This window comes from Cephus cinctus, unplaced genomic scaffold, assembly GCF_000341935.2.
Source record: "Cephus cinctus unplaced genomic scaffold, Ccin1 Ccin1_scaffold0132, whole genome shotgun sequence".
NCBI lineage: Eukaryota > Metazoa > Arthropoda > Insecta > Hymenoptera > Cephidae > Cephus > Cephus cinctus.
This window is the reverse complement of record NW_014332865.1, coordinates 2,085,853-2,102,478: the sequence shown is the minus strand read 5'-3', so window position 1 is coordinate 2,102,478 and position 16,626 is coordinate 2,085,853. Positions and strand designations below refer to the sequence as shown.

At 44.1% G+C, this 16,626-nt stretch overlaps 1 protein-coding gene across 1 annotated transcript in view; it reads right to left on the bottom strand.

Annotated features, from left to right (window-relative positions):
- LOC107263182 (T-cell leukemia homeobox protein 1) overlaps positions 1 to 15,495 on the bottom strand; it is a 25,221-nt gene extending 9,726 nt beyond the window's left edge. The window contains exon 1 of the mRNA XM_015730109.2: positions 13,827 to 15,495. Coding sequence (XP_015585595.1) covers positions 13,827 to 14,814 — 988 coding nt within the window. The 5' untranslated portion in view covers positions 14,815 to 15,495. The remainder of the gene's footprint in view (positions 1 to 13,826) is intronic.
- Between the last annotated feature and the right edge of the window lie 1,131 nt (positions 15,496 to 16,626).

Below are 16,626 nucleotides of genomic sequence, written 5' to 3'. Positions count from 1 at the left end.
GGGAGGGGTGGCTAAAAAATGGAGCATCGAGAATCCATTGAGGCGGCGTCCTAAGTAAAAAAAAGCTGTAGACGATCGGCGCTCCGGTTTTTAATTTCCTGTTCGATTGTTGTCGATCGGCCATCTCCCTCTCTCTTATCTTCTGCCTTGTCCCACCGACTGGCTTCTTTTCCCTCTTTACCATCTTTCCACAAACGCCAGTGCTGCTCACCTCGCGCAGTCCTATTTATCTTAAAGTCTTTGAAAACGAAAGAAGCGACCATCTCGAAAAGGACTACGGCGAAGCCGCGGCTTAATTAGTCCAGGTGAATTTTTCCCCAATAAATTCAATCTGTTTATATATAGGACTTAATTGCTGATAATAATTATGCCGGCCTCGTTAATGTCGCCCACCGATATTTCTCGTCTTCGAACGCGATTCCATTTACGGAATTTTCATTAACGTGTATTCGCCGACTATTTTACTTGAAAATCAAGCCGAACTTTTGCCTAGTCATACGTGCATTCGGTGATAATAAATATTTGATTGGCGCGAACGATAAGAAATTTGCTGAAAACCTCAGATAAAAATGCGATATGTATGAAGATACATTTTTTTGGGAAAAAAAATAACAAAAATTCAAATCGATAGCCAATACGAAATTTTAGTTTCATTACTTCTACAGTATTGCATGGTAAGGTCCGTATGGGTATATCTATACGTAGTATAGTATAGTGTGGTCCGATAAGTGATGGAACCAACATATAAGCCAGGTCCACGTTAAGCCCGATAGAAAGACAGCTGTACCAACAGGCATTAGTTAAATTCAATTTTGATTCGTTTATTTTTCCGCCCCAGTGACGCGACGACAAAGGTCGAGCGCTACCGATATATCCCGATGCTTCTTTTTTATCCGATCGCTTCTTTATTCTCCGACACTTTTCTCTCTCCTCGTCCTTCTCCCTCTCCATCGGTACCACTCACTGGAAGATACCCATTTCTTCCTTTCACTGGGTACGGCCCTGGCCGGCTCCTTTCTTCTGATTCGGTTACTTTGTTTTCTTTTAACCTTTTTCCCCTCCTTCTCCTACCTTCGTCTCTCCTTCCACTCTGCATCTTCTTCTTACTTTATCCTCCCGGTAAACGACTGCCTAATCGGTCGTACCAGTCTGTCCTTTTTTTTTCCCTCTTGGTTATACTCTCTCAGTTTTATTCGTCGAGCGGCGTAATCATGCTGGAAACGACACCGCGTTTTTGACCACCTTGAATCCTGAGTATTTTCTTTGGGTTATCAAAAAAATTTGAGAAACGAACCATTTTTTATATTTCCGAGAAATCAGTTAAATTTGTATATTTTTTGTTTTTTTCGAAAATGCAAGTGACTGCTGGATCGAAATTATTATCTTGCCTGTTTAATAGTAATGGATTGATTGGGATTTTATATTTTTTTCCAAGTTTCCTTAATGAATTAACATTTTATCTAGAATCATTCTAGTCGTGATGCACGGTGCCGATCTATACTTGCGTAATCGTAATAAGAAGATGCCAGAGCCAATCGATTGATCACGGCTCGCATAAACGATAGCACGTGCTACGTGAAAACGACATACAGCAATGATACATATGTATACCTACCACCTGTAAGGCGTAACGGAACGATTTCGTTTTCACGAGACTTCACGAATCTTTCCACTAGATTAAGTCCCAGCCAGAACCCCATAATTGAATTTTCGACCCTGCCAACAGTGCTGCGAGTCATTAAGCTATCCGAATTATACAGCGGAATGGAACAAAATCCCCCTAAATAAGATTCCCCTCGTTTATCGGTACTACTGGTAATTCGCTATCATCCGAATTTCCAGAATTTCATGATCAATATTATAAATTCCTGACGAGTGTCCAATAGTCAATAAATCCAAATTATATATATAACATGTTTGACAGATCACTATATGTATCCCGGATACTGGGGAGAAACCGAATGGTCGTCGTTAGCAGGTGTCCGCTTCCAAGAGCCCGAAAACCCTCAGGCTTCGAGATCGTCGTAGCATGTGTGCAATGGCGATTATTTTATATGGGATTAATTATTAATATTTTTTTCACCCTCTTTTCCCCCCACATACCCTGTACTTGAAAACAGCCCCAAACGACGCCAGCAGCACTCACGAACCGACCGCTGAAAATGCTTTCACGTCGTAGTTGTAACGCGGGCGCACAAATCCTTCGTCGCGGACAAATGGTCCAGGGCCCAGCATCCACCAGAAGCTCGTTCCACATAGCTTTCGTGGAATGTTAGTTGAAACGTTTGCGAGTATCCTGCGTGGCGTCCGCGCACGCGTACAGCATATCCACTGTATAAACACAGTGGAAGAGACTCCAATTTGTCCTGCCTGCGTTCTCTGCCGTAGATACGAGCGTCGGTCTTATTCCGAAATTTATTGTTTTTTTTCGAGCTTTTAACTTCCCCGTCTGCCGCTAGTAAACGCGACGGCGCTCTTTGCAGTAGCTTAATAACTTTCTGGTCTGGCGCGACTGCGGGGACTTGGCGTAATAACGATGATGCTCGTACGGATTCGTGCGTTCTCTGCTCATTCGGGTAATGACCTCTTTCGGGTTGGGATTAAATCGATGACAGGGCTGGGCAGCGGGACGTCAATGAGACACGTGTAATTAGGTAATGACCGAGAGCGACCGAGTTTTGCCGATCGCCTCGAGATATTTTCGATTTTAGGTGAGATAAATAATAATAATCAAATTCTCCTTGAGCTCTCTCATTTGGTTTACTTTCGTCCTCATCTTCGTACGGCTCTCTTATTTCTACATAGGACTTCTTGGCCACCGATGAACACGGCTCCGTCCACTGTACTACTGTCGCTTGGAATCGTAAGTGCAATATAATGGTAGAATAACCGATCGAAAGGACTTGCGAGCGTGACGGCTCACTCCTATCTAAATTGACTTATAAATTAGACGCGTCAATGGCGCTCGCCCACGGCGAATAGGCTAATAGCTGGTCTCCTCGAGCCTATGGGTGGAAAGAGCCGAGACCCGAAATTAAGATAAGTCCTCAAACGCACCGCCCGTTCGACTAACCTATCAGTGATTCGAAGCAGAACCCCTGTTTGTACAACAGGACCCTTCTGTTTTTTCTCCCGAAAAAGGAAAATGGCCACGTCGGGAACTTTGGGGCTAACTTTTTTTTTTGACACCGTAAAAGCGACAGGACCACGTACGGCATTTTGCGAATATGCAAGCTCAGTATCATTATCATTATATTCGATAGGTACATCGATCATATATTCCGGGCGAGAACGAATTAAAAATTCGAATGAATTATTTCAAGAGCGTCCCGGTACTTCGCCAGCGTTAAAGTTACTTCATGGAAGTGTCACGGGAGACTGGCTGACTGCGGTGACTGGCGGCTAGTGGCTGGTGACTGAAACACGCCAGTCCTCCCGTTGTTTCAGCGTCACCCTCTTAGTCAACAGATTGCGGAGTTAATCGGCCGTGAAGAGAGCAAATCGTTTCATGCGATTATCCTAGCTTATTGTCTGCATCCCCGTCCCCGTCCGCTCCTACGTTCTGATCCATGTACCAGGGATGCTGGAGGACGGATTCAAGCGGGAACATTAATCGTCACCTGTGCGCGATTCGCGTCGCGCATAACTTCGCACGGCGAGAAAGTCCGGGTGGGTGTGGAGCCAGCGAAGAGTGAATTTGGGGGACGCTGGTGCCACGGCGGGTAAGTAGGGATGAACGAAGCGGGAGAGCAGGGTGATTTAAGCGAGAAGAGGGGATGCTAACAGAAAATGTAACGGGGGAGTGGTATCCGTTTAATTATTCTCCGGGAATTCAGCAATTTTCCGTTTTACCGCTCGCGTAGAGGCTCGGCGAACCCTGGTCTACGTTCACGTGTGTGATAAACTGTGCTGCACACGCCAAGGACGAATGTGCGGTCGAGCCTTGTGGATCCCCATAAGCTACCCCTGGCGTTGATGGGACCAGGGTATGGAACGACGGGGGCAGGCGGAATCGCCAGGACGACAACAATGGCGAACGCCTATAAAATAAATGGACCGATTTACGATCTCCGTGGATACAGCCGACACCTTCGGTTAATAAAATTCGCGCTATGTCGATATATCCCCCTCTTTCCTTACCATCCTTTTGCGATACTTCGTGAATCTTCTCACGGATAGCGACATTCCTCCCTCTCTCTCTCTCTCTCTCTCTCTCTCTCTCTCTCTCTCTCTCTCACCTTTCTTCTTTCTTCGAGAGCGGTACCTATTATACCACCCAGAAAGCAATTCTTCTCTTTTTACTTGGGGAACGATAGCGATGATGACGCTTTTTAAAGCATTAACTCACTCCGTGAACATAGCCAAGGATTATATATACAGTCTTTAAGATTCCGGAAAAAAAAAGAACTGTCGATTCCTGTATTAAGAAATAATTGAATGGAGGTATCAGAGCTTTTAAATATTCCAGAGGATCGATCGAGTCTCCTTTTCTAGAGTTCGTCAAGTTGACCCAAGTTCTCACGAGCCCGTGTCGCTAGCCAGTTGGCTGGTGAACGGTACCAGGGTGCATAAGTGCATAAGTGCTCGGAAACAGCTCGATGTACCTTTACAAGTGAATATAATATAAAGTTACATAGAGACACGTATCGCTAGCGCGAATCACTCCAGATTCTGGGTGCAAAGTGCCAGGAAGTAAGGAGGGCGGATGGGGATGAACTCCCGTGGAATCAACCATTTGTCACCAGGTCGCTGGCTTTCCCATTTTCCGCCCGATTTCACGCGGTAGCGAGCCTTCCCCTGTTGGTCCTCGGCTCCTCGCCCTTGTCCGCCCCTGTAACCGTGGCTCTGGGGGAAAAAAGCTCATTTTCACGTCAGCGCTCTCGCGAGCAAGCGCTCGTTTGTTTCCGAGAGCGAACTAAACCTGGGGTGTTATCAAGGAAGGTTTAAACTTATCCAGAGCAACCCTATATAGCCCACTGGTATACCTACGTCAGGATCGATAATAGGCAACCCTCACACTGAATGATCATCCCCTAACGAAGAAACCGAATTTTTTTTTTTTTTTTTTTTTTTCAAATTGCATCTATCTACCCCACACGAAGGAAATTCTTCGCCAAACACGAACGCCATATCGGATTAATATTGGCGCCGTTTGGTTACCGAGTATCTGTAATGAGGATTGTGTGTGCCCCCATTTGCGTTCCGCAGACTTTAAGGGTGAAATTGGATACCCAGGCTCGTTCAATATCTCGTTATTATAATACGGAAGAGGGCAAGGCTCGTTAACCCCTTGGCGAATATAACGAAACCACGAAAATCATCGGGGGATTAAGTAGTAAACAATTTTTTGACTGAGAAATTATTTTTAAAAATTTTTTCTCAAATTATTTTAACATAAAAAAATTCCATCTTTCTCTATCATCAGATTTTGCCTTTCCCATGTACGTCAGTGTGCCAGTAATACCGTACGTATGTCAACGCCCGGTCGTCTAATAGTAAACCAAGTGTCAAGTATGGGTTAACGACTATACCTAATCACGGGTTAGCATTCGCTCGCATGTAACCCGTTGCTATTGCAAAATTGGACAGGACCGTCGGGCATCGTGTAAATACACGAAACAACTAGGCGCGGCGACTCTAGAAATATTGGAATACATCCAAGATAGATTTGTCATTCTTTCTTTTTCTTCATTTGCACTTGCTGATTTTCTTCGCTTGGCTTACAGATGTACGTCTTACTGAATTCTAAGCACGTGTTCGAATTAGCAACGTCACATCAGAAATTGCCTTTGGACACGTGGAATCTTGGGATGACATGCGAATAGGGTGTTTATGAATTTTTTAAAATTTATCTCACGTAGATATACGTATGGATATCAGATTCCTGTACGGTAATCACGAATGATTGTTTTTTTGCGGTTTTGGTGTAAGATCGTTCAAAATCGGCCACTCGGATGACTTGCAGCGCAGGGGTAACCAAGCGTAGGGGTTGTTCTGGGATAATGAAGCCACTAGATAGACGGGCGTGCATAACGCTTATATAGACTCTGGTATATAATCTAGGAAACTTATGTACCGTTCGTTATTTATTTCGGCTGCTGCCTGACTCTCTGTATGGTCTTAGCGTGTTAGCTGAATGGCCGACTGGCTCCCTGTGAAATATACAGGACTCTCCAATTTAAACGCACCATAGTCGGATTTGACAGCTGTCATGCGATAACGATTACTAGACGTCATTTATAACGTTTAAACGGCATTACCGAATCATTTAAATATTTCGAATTATGTAAATGTCAACGATATTCAAAATGACTCCTCGTCATCAATTCTATCGGAGAGAAGCAAAATATTTATAATTTGACCCGCCGGTGCCATCTGTCTCTCTCGTACGCAATCTAGTACCCATAAGTCCGTCTCTCTCGCACTCGCAGCAAGTACAGGAAAGTAAAAAAAGATTTTATTAAAATTTTTACTTTTCGATTTTTTTTCCCGAAAATTGTTATTTAAATAACTAATAACTAGCTCCCTCCTCTCTCTCGGTGACGTCGCAAACTTACGCATTTAACCAAATTAATCATCTGACAGCTGTCAAATCCGATTGGCGTGCTTCATCTGGATAGTCCTGTACATCTACGAAACATGGCTGGCTCTATGTGCAAGGGTCTTTCTACCTAAAAGGCCAAGAGGAAGGTACCTACACAGGTAGCCTTTGTCGGCTTCGTGTTAACTTCGTGATTAATAGATTCTTCCAGTTATTACACGCGAACGAAAATTCGAGAAAAAAAGAATATATATATATATTCCGGCGAGCCAGGAGCCATTAGATCGCATGAAGGGCCGCAGCAGCCCTTCTTCGAAATTTCGTCTCGGTCCCTATTAAAAAAAAAAACTCGAGGAGCCCTTTCCGTGGTAAAAACTTAACTATACCCCGTTCACAATAATTTTTCTCACCTTATGACGTTTTACTATACCGTCTCTCCTATCCTCACCGTTCATACTCCTTTTAAGGCTTGTTTTCATACGCAACTTTCGTATTGCGGAAATATATCGCCAGACATTAGGCTCTTATCACTATTTTCTGTCACTCGAAAGGGCGCTGCATGGCCGAAAGATAAAATTATCTAAACAATTTAGTCGCGCACGAGATTCATGCATCGTGGCCAGTGCCTGAACTGTCTAATTACAGGATGTGAAATGTATACAGTTCATGTCCATGAGACATTAATCTAGAACAAACATGGCCGTCCGAGGCCTGCATACCGAACAAGGGTATCATGTCCAATGCGCTAATGACTCTGGAATCGATTAAGTCCTACAGTCTTCCTCCTCGGCCGCTCTGCCTGGCTGCTTCTATGTATCACTACTTCTATGAGTATACGATATATACATATGCACGTTGGCAGGTGTGTTAACGCTTGCGTGTACGAGACGTATCCTATACACGCATTAGGTAACCTCGCACGTGATATGAAATTCTAAAACACTTCATCCATGCTTTTCGGCCATTTTTCTAATTTTCAACCCAACATATATTTATTCCTGTCCGTGGATCTTTGTTTTTTCAAATTATCTTTAATGCGATCTAAATGATTTTTAAAAGTTGGAAAACGACGCCCACGTCGCTTCGGTAATGACACTTCTGGGCAAACGGGACCGACGCCACGGGAGTAAATATTTGAAATTAGCGTTAATGAGTAAAAAAAACGCGGATCGACCAGCCATAATTATCAATGTTCATTTGCGAATGAAAGAGTAAAATTTTTTGGTCGTCCTTCGTTACAATAAAAATAACGTATGCACAGACGTATGTAATCCGGTATATAGGTCCTTTTCACGTAAAGGAATTGATCCTCATTGTTAAGGAGGCATGGAGTAAATATATCGATTTTCCGCTGTGTCAACGTATTCACAATGCTTAGGCACAATGGGGTCTACACACCTACTTCTGGCGATTTTAACGCAGAACAATTCTCGAGAAAGCGCGATCCCATTTCTGTGCCACAATGCCGTCATAAATTCACAAATAAATTTAAGAAACGGTTCCACGTCGAGTCCGTGTAATCGGTCGATCAAGAAAACAGTCGGAAGTCGTTCGATCGTCAGGGGTGCAAGACGTATTATATTATGTGTATCGCGCTTCGAAGTGAAAAGGCGACACGAGCCGCGTCATTCGTACCTTTTGTTTTCGTTAACACCTTTCTTTCCCGGCGGCAATTAGCACCGCAGTAAAGTTCGGGCCGAGCAAGCAGCGAGAGATGCCTATCCCATTTGATTTGCATGTAAAACAGTGGAGAGCCACGTTCGGCTTTTTCTTTCGCGCTCGGTTCGGCGAATGTGAATTGAAGTAAATTTTTTATGAAAAATATATATTTTTTTTTGCACTTTTGTTTTCGTCGCTCTTTCGTACCTTTTCTTTTGACAAGTCGTCATTTATGGTATAAGGGTGGGCGTAATGGCGTTTTTATTTATATACCGTCTACAAGGTGGTTCGTAAGTACGGCGACTTCTCGAACGTGCACGAGGGCCCTTTTACGACGTTGGTCGTGTCTGGGAAGCCACTGTGGGCTCTTAAGGACTCCGGAGGATGCTTCTTAAACGGAAGTTTCGAATTCGAACGAAACAATGGCGAGACTGAGTTGTAAAGCTTTATGGCTCTATTCTACGTCTCCCTTGATGTATTATACTTCGTCCGGGTTTGCGGTATCCTTTAACTTCGGATACTCGGTCCGTTTCGAGGACGCCGCTGCCCGAAATTACGTGCTGCGCGAAAATCAATTTGCGCCTCTCCGGCACGTCCCTGGGACGCTGCGTCCACTCATCTATCACACGGACCGCAGTACGGATACTTTTCAGTCGGACTTGATGGAAATATTCATAAACACGTAGACAGACCGATGAAACATAAAAATTATCAAATCCGATTATTTTCAATCTATATCCAATATAACGCGTGAAACGTGATTCTGTAGTAAAAAATTTTCACCTAAAAATTTTTTTTATATATTTTTTCTAAATTCAATCGTCTCATCTATACCGACATTGTAGCTACCCCAAGCACAAGAAAACATGTAATTTTGTAAAACCAATTTCACAAATGTCTAATATCTCTGTCAATAAGGAAATTCCTACCCCGGAGGTGGTCGGCCGTGTTCGACAAATCAATTCCAAATGATTCGGGGCAACGTGACCGAAGGGGTGACAGATAAATTATTAGCAAACATTCGTTTAACTGTCCAGAATAGCTCCGGCCCTAATTTCAGGGTTAGATTGTGCGAAACCGATTCCCCCGGATAATCTGTTGGAAATTTATTTCTATTTGTCGTCAAGGGTCGCCAATGATTCCCCACGGCGAAGAGTGCCGACGTGTTAGTCAATCGTCACGTGGGAGTGATTCGACAGGGTGTCAGAGTGAAGGAGAAGGAAGTGTGTCCAGCGTGTCGCTACCCAGCAGCAGTGGTAGTTACAGGGGGTGAGTACGAGATGGAAGAAGGAATAGCAATGATTGGACATGGGGCCTGGGATCGGGCAGACAAACTGAGACGGATCGGTCGCATAAATCTCCCCGCTCGGTCCAATATAAATCCGAGCCCCGTGCCAGCCGACATAAATACGACTTAGCAGCCCGCGATTTGCAGCTAATTGAGAATTATTCCCCGCAATAGGAGTGCGCGTCCCGATTCCGCTTGATAAATCCCCTTCGCTAATTTTAACGGGCGTACACAGACCGATCGGATCGGTATAAACGCACAGTAGGTGGTTCCCATCTGCATGCGTAACTACCCGCGTAAATTTCAGCATGATTCGCGACGGACGATACCGAACGTGCTCGTTACCAGCACTGCCTTCGTAAGATTGGCTAAAATTTTTCAAGGCTAAAAATAGACTTAAAAATTTTTGCAAAAATTTTATTGGTTTTGAAAAATTATATTTTCCTGCATTCAAAAGTTTTATTAAAAAAATTATTTTTTTCTCACCAAATTCGATTATCGCCCGCAAGGGATGCATGTGCAAGGACAGGGTGAATTTAGGAATACATATTTTCGCGCAGAACAATACCTCTCAAAACCACTCGAAAGGGGCTCATTTTACTTGAGGGTAAGAAACTGGTAACCGGAGCCCTTGTTCCTGAAGGGATACCAGGATCCCAACCAGAAGAGACACTTCGCACACGATGTCCCATCGGTACTTGTTTGGAAACAAGGGTAGGTCTCTTAACGGCGGGGGCCGACCTCGTAAAATAAAAAATCCTGGGAGGCCCTGGGCGGCCGGTGGTGGCGTTTTGTTTGCTTAGCAAACTGTCACAACAGCTTGACGCGAGAGGCTTTTCTTCTTTCTTTCAAGCCGGAAACTCAAGTGGCGACCCAATGCGAAATGCGCAACCGAAAGCATCAGCCACTGCCGGTCTTTTTCTGTCTGCCCGATGGATTACGTGAAAAAATCGGCGAATTAGTTTAGCCAAAGGAACCTGCTGCAAATTTTTTAGAACTCGGACACGTGCATTTTTATTAATTTTTTATACGATTCTTTGGGAAAATAACAAAAATCGGTATATCGATAATGAGAATTCATATAGACTGGTGAAACTTTTTTTTTTTTAATATCCCTCACGTACGAATCTACTTAGAGATTGTAATTCCTGAAATCGATGGTAACCGGTAAACGATGACCGGTACGGATCGATAGAGATATTTCCAATGATTCTGTCGTACATCGAAAGTTCGATTCTCGAAGGGCGCCGTGCAGGAGATACCAGCAGGATAAGAATATGCCGCGTAAGTATAGAGAGCATAATAATCAGAAGTAAATTGCGGATACGTGAGGCTACCGTGCTGTGGGGCCTTACGGGCCAATGGTAATATATATATATATATATCCCCCATGATACGACGTAACCCCAGCCATATTCTCTCTGGGACTACGCTCCTCGCTGTATCCCATAACACGGACCCCAAGGAATACCCATGCGATCGGCAAGATGCCCAACCGGCCGGTAATCTAATTTGAATCCCGAGGCTTCGTATCGTAATGGAACACGTATCAAATAATATTACGAGCGATTCGATTTGATATCACTCGTAATTCACGCCAGAGACCGCAGTGTGGGTCCCGCGTGTGAACAAAGCATGATTTATCATATATACCGGTAGACAAACCAAGTAAAAAATCAAACCGCATATGATACTGCAAGATTTTTTTTTAATTTCCAAAAACTTTTTATTTTTTCAGCTGCGTCCCTATTTGTCATTCTCATGTTTGCTGCTCGAAATTTATTCAATAATTTTGGAAAATATCGTTCAAGCGATCTGATACGAGGCGACAGATTCATCTTTTGGTATCAGAATTTATTTACACAAGAGGTTCGAAGATGATTAGTTTAATTTCGACAGGTTTCGATAGCTTCATTTCACGTTTGATTAGCATGAAGAATATCTTTTGTAAACACGCACACGACGAAAGCATCGGTAATTCCAAAAGAACGTGAAAACGATTCAAACTTAGTGTATATACATATATACACCTAGTAGCCCCAGGCAAGAATTACACGTCGATTTCTGTTCCGGCGGCTTCCTCGCACGTCGCACATGCCTTTCCGTGAATAACACGAATCGATCCCAGCACGTGGATTTCGATCTGACGTTTGTTTTGTAAATGGGAGTACTGTGGCGCAGGCATAAGGTACTGTGGACGAGCCTAAGGCACTGCGACGTATCCTCGTATAATGTACTTCCTTCTTTCCTCATTGATATAGGCGCGTATAGAGAAAACAGAAGAATGAAAAAAAATTATATCCTATTGTCAAACTATCTCTTACAACAGATACCGCCATTGGCCCGTCGGAAGTCTGACTGCATGTTTTTATCACGCCATATGCAAATGAGACATATGCTCTCGGAGACGCGTAATAAATTACTTGCTTGTACGTAGGCCTAAAATTATACATACTGAATATACGTGCACGTTGTATATACGTATTAAAGACTCCATATGATACTGGATCACGTAATAAGAGGTACTGCGAGCAGCAGTAGCTTCTTTACTTAAACCACCTCTTCTTTTTTTTTTCATAATTTCTCCACCCCTCAATATTCTCCCCTACGAGTTAATAGACATCAATTTTGACGTAACGTTATTGCCTTATATTTTCATAAGACTGAATTCCCACGTGGTTCAATATTTATTCAGGATTCGCAAAGACGAAAAATCGATGCTGTCGAACTGCAGCAACCTGGACTGTTGACAATATTTGAAATTGCTGTGCTATACCGAGAATCTTCCGTCTCTCATCTCAAAATGGTTTAGGCGTTTAGAGTGCAGCGGACTATCTATTTTTGGCTTGGTCGGAGTCCCTGTTCCTTTTTTTTTCTCTCTGTCTCGCCCCCTCACCTCGTCTCTTTTCATCTTCGACTTGCTTCATCCCTTCCCCGTCTCTCCTTTTCGGCTATGCAATTACCGAAAAAGGTGTCGTAAAACGATTTGCTGGACCTACCATAAACAATGGCCGATCACGAGGTGGACCTTTTCAGGTGGCCAGGGGTCTGTCTAGCCGAAAAACATATACGGACTTACAGGGACTTGAAAATGGCTCTGAGGAAAGCCCAGTTTCGGAATACAGAAAATTTTATTGGCAAGCATCCTTACTACTGCTGTTATTAATACTAGTACTAGTAAAAAAAAAAGTGGTAAAGCTTTATTTTTATGATTATCGCTATTGCTGATTTTAATCCCGGTGAATAATGGCCAAATTCAATTATACCGAGCTCTGACGATCTCTGTTGCAGAAAACTGGGCTTTACGAGCTCTGCCTATAAGCTAGGCTCGACGGTCGCCTCGTCTAGTCCAGGGACTTTTCTAAAGTCCTTGCGGATGTTATAACTTAAATCTTGCACTGTCCCTCGGAAAGTAAGCGGGTAATTGAATTAAGTAAATTCTAAAGTTTTATTGCCATTTCTTAAGACTGGCTCCTTTTTACGAACTTGGCGTATATTGCTTTGCTACGCAATAATTCCGACACACGTTGCCATCAGGTGCAGCAGTGATATTCAAATATATAAATTATAAAATTAATAGTGATAAAGCGATACTCATTATAATAATTGACAGTCTAATTTATTTAATAGTTATTAATTTTTCTTTATTATTTACACGCCGGTGGAGTTAATGGAATTTATATTTGCAAGACTTGAAAATTGGCTAACGAACCTTTTATGCTTCATGTTACATTGCAATTATTATCGCATTGAGACTAGTGCCGTTAGGGTCAATTACCAGTGCAGATGGGTAATTATTAATGACCTCGCGGAACTGCAGGCTAAAGGGAAGTAACGTGTTGGAGAAGAAAGGTCATTCTTTAATAGATATAAATGAGTAACGTATCCGTGATCGATGAATGTGTCTGTCGAAGAAGTAAAGAGATGTCGTTAGCGAATTGCGAGTGTCGGTTGCAAAATTTCGGATAATTTCATTAAATTAACTGAATCTAAGGTAATTCACAATCGGTCACTTTCGACAGTCGCGTCCAATCCCCGTGTCAATTGTCATCGTCGATTCGCACAATAATTAGCGCGTCATTATGATTTTCACGGTTACAGAAAATAAGCCTGTACAATTCTATGGAGTTTTCGTTATGTTACGGCAGAATCATTGAATTTATATAAGTCAGTAGTTGGCATAAAGAAATAGCAGACAACTTTGACTTTTAATCGAATGATTCGTTGCACCGGTTCTTTAAAATTCGTTTGTTTCGGGATTAAAGAAAATTAATTAAAATTTTCAGTCAGAGACGTGAAATTAATTTAGCAATATACAAATCGACATTCTCATCTCACCTTGACTGTGTTCGCCGGCATCGAAGGTTTTGCTGGTCATCTGAAAGAGAGCATCCAGCGGACTGCCCTGACCGGGAGTCCTTTTGCCGTTCTGTCCACCCTGGGAATTATGTTGCTGAGGTACCTTCCTCTTGAATTGCTGCTGCATGGCCGGATGATGAAGTCCAGGATGCATGCCATGCAGAGAATGATGATGATGATGATGATGAGCCAGAGGATCAGGACTGCCCGAATCGGATACGGAACTTCGTCCAGAGGAAGAGGAACTACTTAGCGGGGGTTCACTCATGGACCCGGACATGGATGCAAGTGACATTCCCATAAGAGACAGATCACGCGGTCCAGAGTGTTGATGATGATGATGATGATGATTTAAATGAGTATGACTGCTCTCGACCGTGTCCCAAGGACGCACGATTTTCGCCTTTGGCCGATGTGACAGAATGTCAAGGATGCTGAAGGACTTCACTCCACGTTCATTAGAGTCCCGTTCGCGTTCGTCCTCTTCGTCCGACTGTTGAATTTGGACCATCTTCAGTCTTTTCAACGGTTTGAAATAGTCGTCGGTGCCGCCGTTTCCGTTTCCCGTCCTATCCTCTTCCCGAAGGGACGTCACGTCGCTGTCCAGCATCCTGGATTCCGGTACCCGTCTTCCTGGTGAGGACCTGTAATCCTCATCTCTGGAGTACCTCTCGTCATCGTCCAGGTCATCCTGGTAACTTCTAGGGCTAAGTCTCTCGTTGTACTCATCTCTGGATGAGCTCAGCCTCTCCTCGTCATCGTTCTGAGAAACCAGTACCAGAGGAAGAGGACTGGGACACCCAACGGAGATCTCATCTTCGTCTTCCTGGGCCTCAGCACGTGCCGCAGGACTTCTGGATGGTGTCCGACGATGATGACTCGGTGAACCTACACAACCGGATGATCTTCTACTGGATGCTGTGGACGGTGACATCGTGCAGGCCTCTGTCATTTCCGTGGTACACATTATCCAGGATAAATTTATCACCCCTTTCTCTTATCACTCTCTCTTATCAAACTGTTTATAATCAATCGTAATCACAATTATTTCAATTGACTCTCTCAGCAAGTACTCTCCAGCATCTTTACCCGCTCGTGTATTCGCGACGGATCCACCTTCTCTAATCAGCCGTTCGCACCTCTCGGAAATCCTTCTCAAATGATCAGGCCCCTATTTAGGGACATGCTGAATAGAAGAATCACTAATCACACGTAAGTCCTCGTACACCGAGGCAATCCCACGTCTCTTATTCTCGCTTCACGATACCTTATTCCTATTCTAGAATCGCATCGTGCACTGGTACACTGGGTCTGAGAAACAGCACTGATCACCCTCAAGCCAACTGGACCCAACTGGGCCAATTCATCAGGAGCCAAACGTCTCTCACGGTAAACTCCGATCGGTTCCTCTTTATCGGATCTCACTGTTTAACGTGACACTCCGGCAGTCCAGGTGCCTGGACTTCAAGGACTGACTCGACTTGCTCCGATCCGCGTAGCGGCACTTGGAACCATTTGTATCTTCCGAGTAAACTCGCACTGTCGAAACGTCAAAATTCTTGGTTAAATTATCGCGCGCGGCCCACCGGTCCCGGATCCGTGATGCGGCACGTCAAGCCAGTGACTCGAAATGGTTTGAACGGATCCCGCTTCGTGTTCCCACTTCAGCTCGGTGTAGGAGGGAGTCGGCTGAGATCAAAGCTCCGCGTACAGGAGGGGTGGCGAACGGCTGGGGCCTTAAAAAGGCGGAGTCTGTGCCGGCACCACCCATCCGTGTCCCGCACTGGCAACCCCTCGGCAAAATGACGCTGGTTCGATGGAATTTTTACGAGACGTACTTAACGCGGCTTCGCTTTGGCACGCGGATAGAGGACAACGGTAGCTACGAGGACTGGCGAATATCGCCATTTTAAAACCTGATGGTTTCACCCTCGTCCCTCACCCGTTGGCCTATGCTTGTCCCAGCTATTATGCACATCCCGTTTCTTTTGCCCCTTAGTCGTTACCACGTATGCATCTGGCAAAAGTCGAAACCCTGATTACAACTATTCTTAAGCCTTTTCAGTACTTGTACATATGTGCAATGGCGTAGAATCGATAGGGTGGTTATACCATTTTTTATTTTCATATTTTTTCGACTTATACATCGTTTTTGACAATTTAGATTTGTGCCGTGGGGTGTCTATAAGTAGGGTCGAATAAAAATTTTTTTTTAAGAAATATGAGGTGCTTATTACTGCCGTAGTAATTTACATCGGTGAGTGGCTACTGGCAGCTGGTCATAGTGCAATTAGTCTGCTCAGACAGATGGAAATTGAAAATTTCCAGATTTCGAAAAAAAATGAGGGGCAGTTATCGTTTCCTCGTTTCGACCGACAAAGGCGTAATTTGACGTTTTCAAAAAATCTGTTCGGGTTAAACCTTAGGTGCAGTGCTATGAGGAAGCAATGCCCGGCGGTTTTGTACGAAAGGATTACGTGATCGCGTCGGGCGCGCATCATCCTCCGAGATCAGTAAAATCTTTTTAGAGTCCTTTTAGCTTCAATTTAGCGGGGACCAGGGCCTTTTTAGTCTGTCGGCTTTTCTATCCTAATACAAAGGGGGCGCGAGCCGGGCAAATTATTATGATAGGTCGCCACTGGATTCTGTGGCGGTTCCCTTTGATCTACCGTCGTTTAGCATGATCCCCAGATATTAGGGTGGGCCCTAGGGACCGCGGGGGCCTTGGGGGAAGGTACGCTGCAGAGGAGAGTGGGAGAGAAGGAGACACGATAAACTA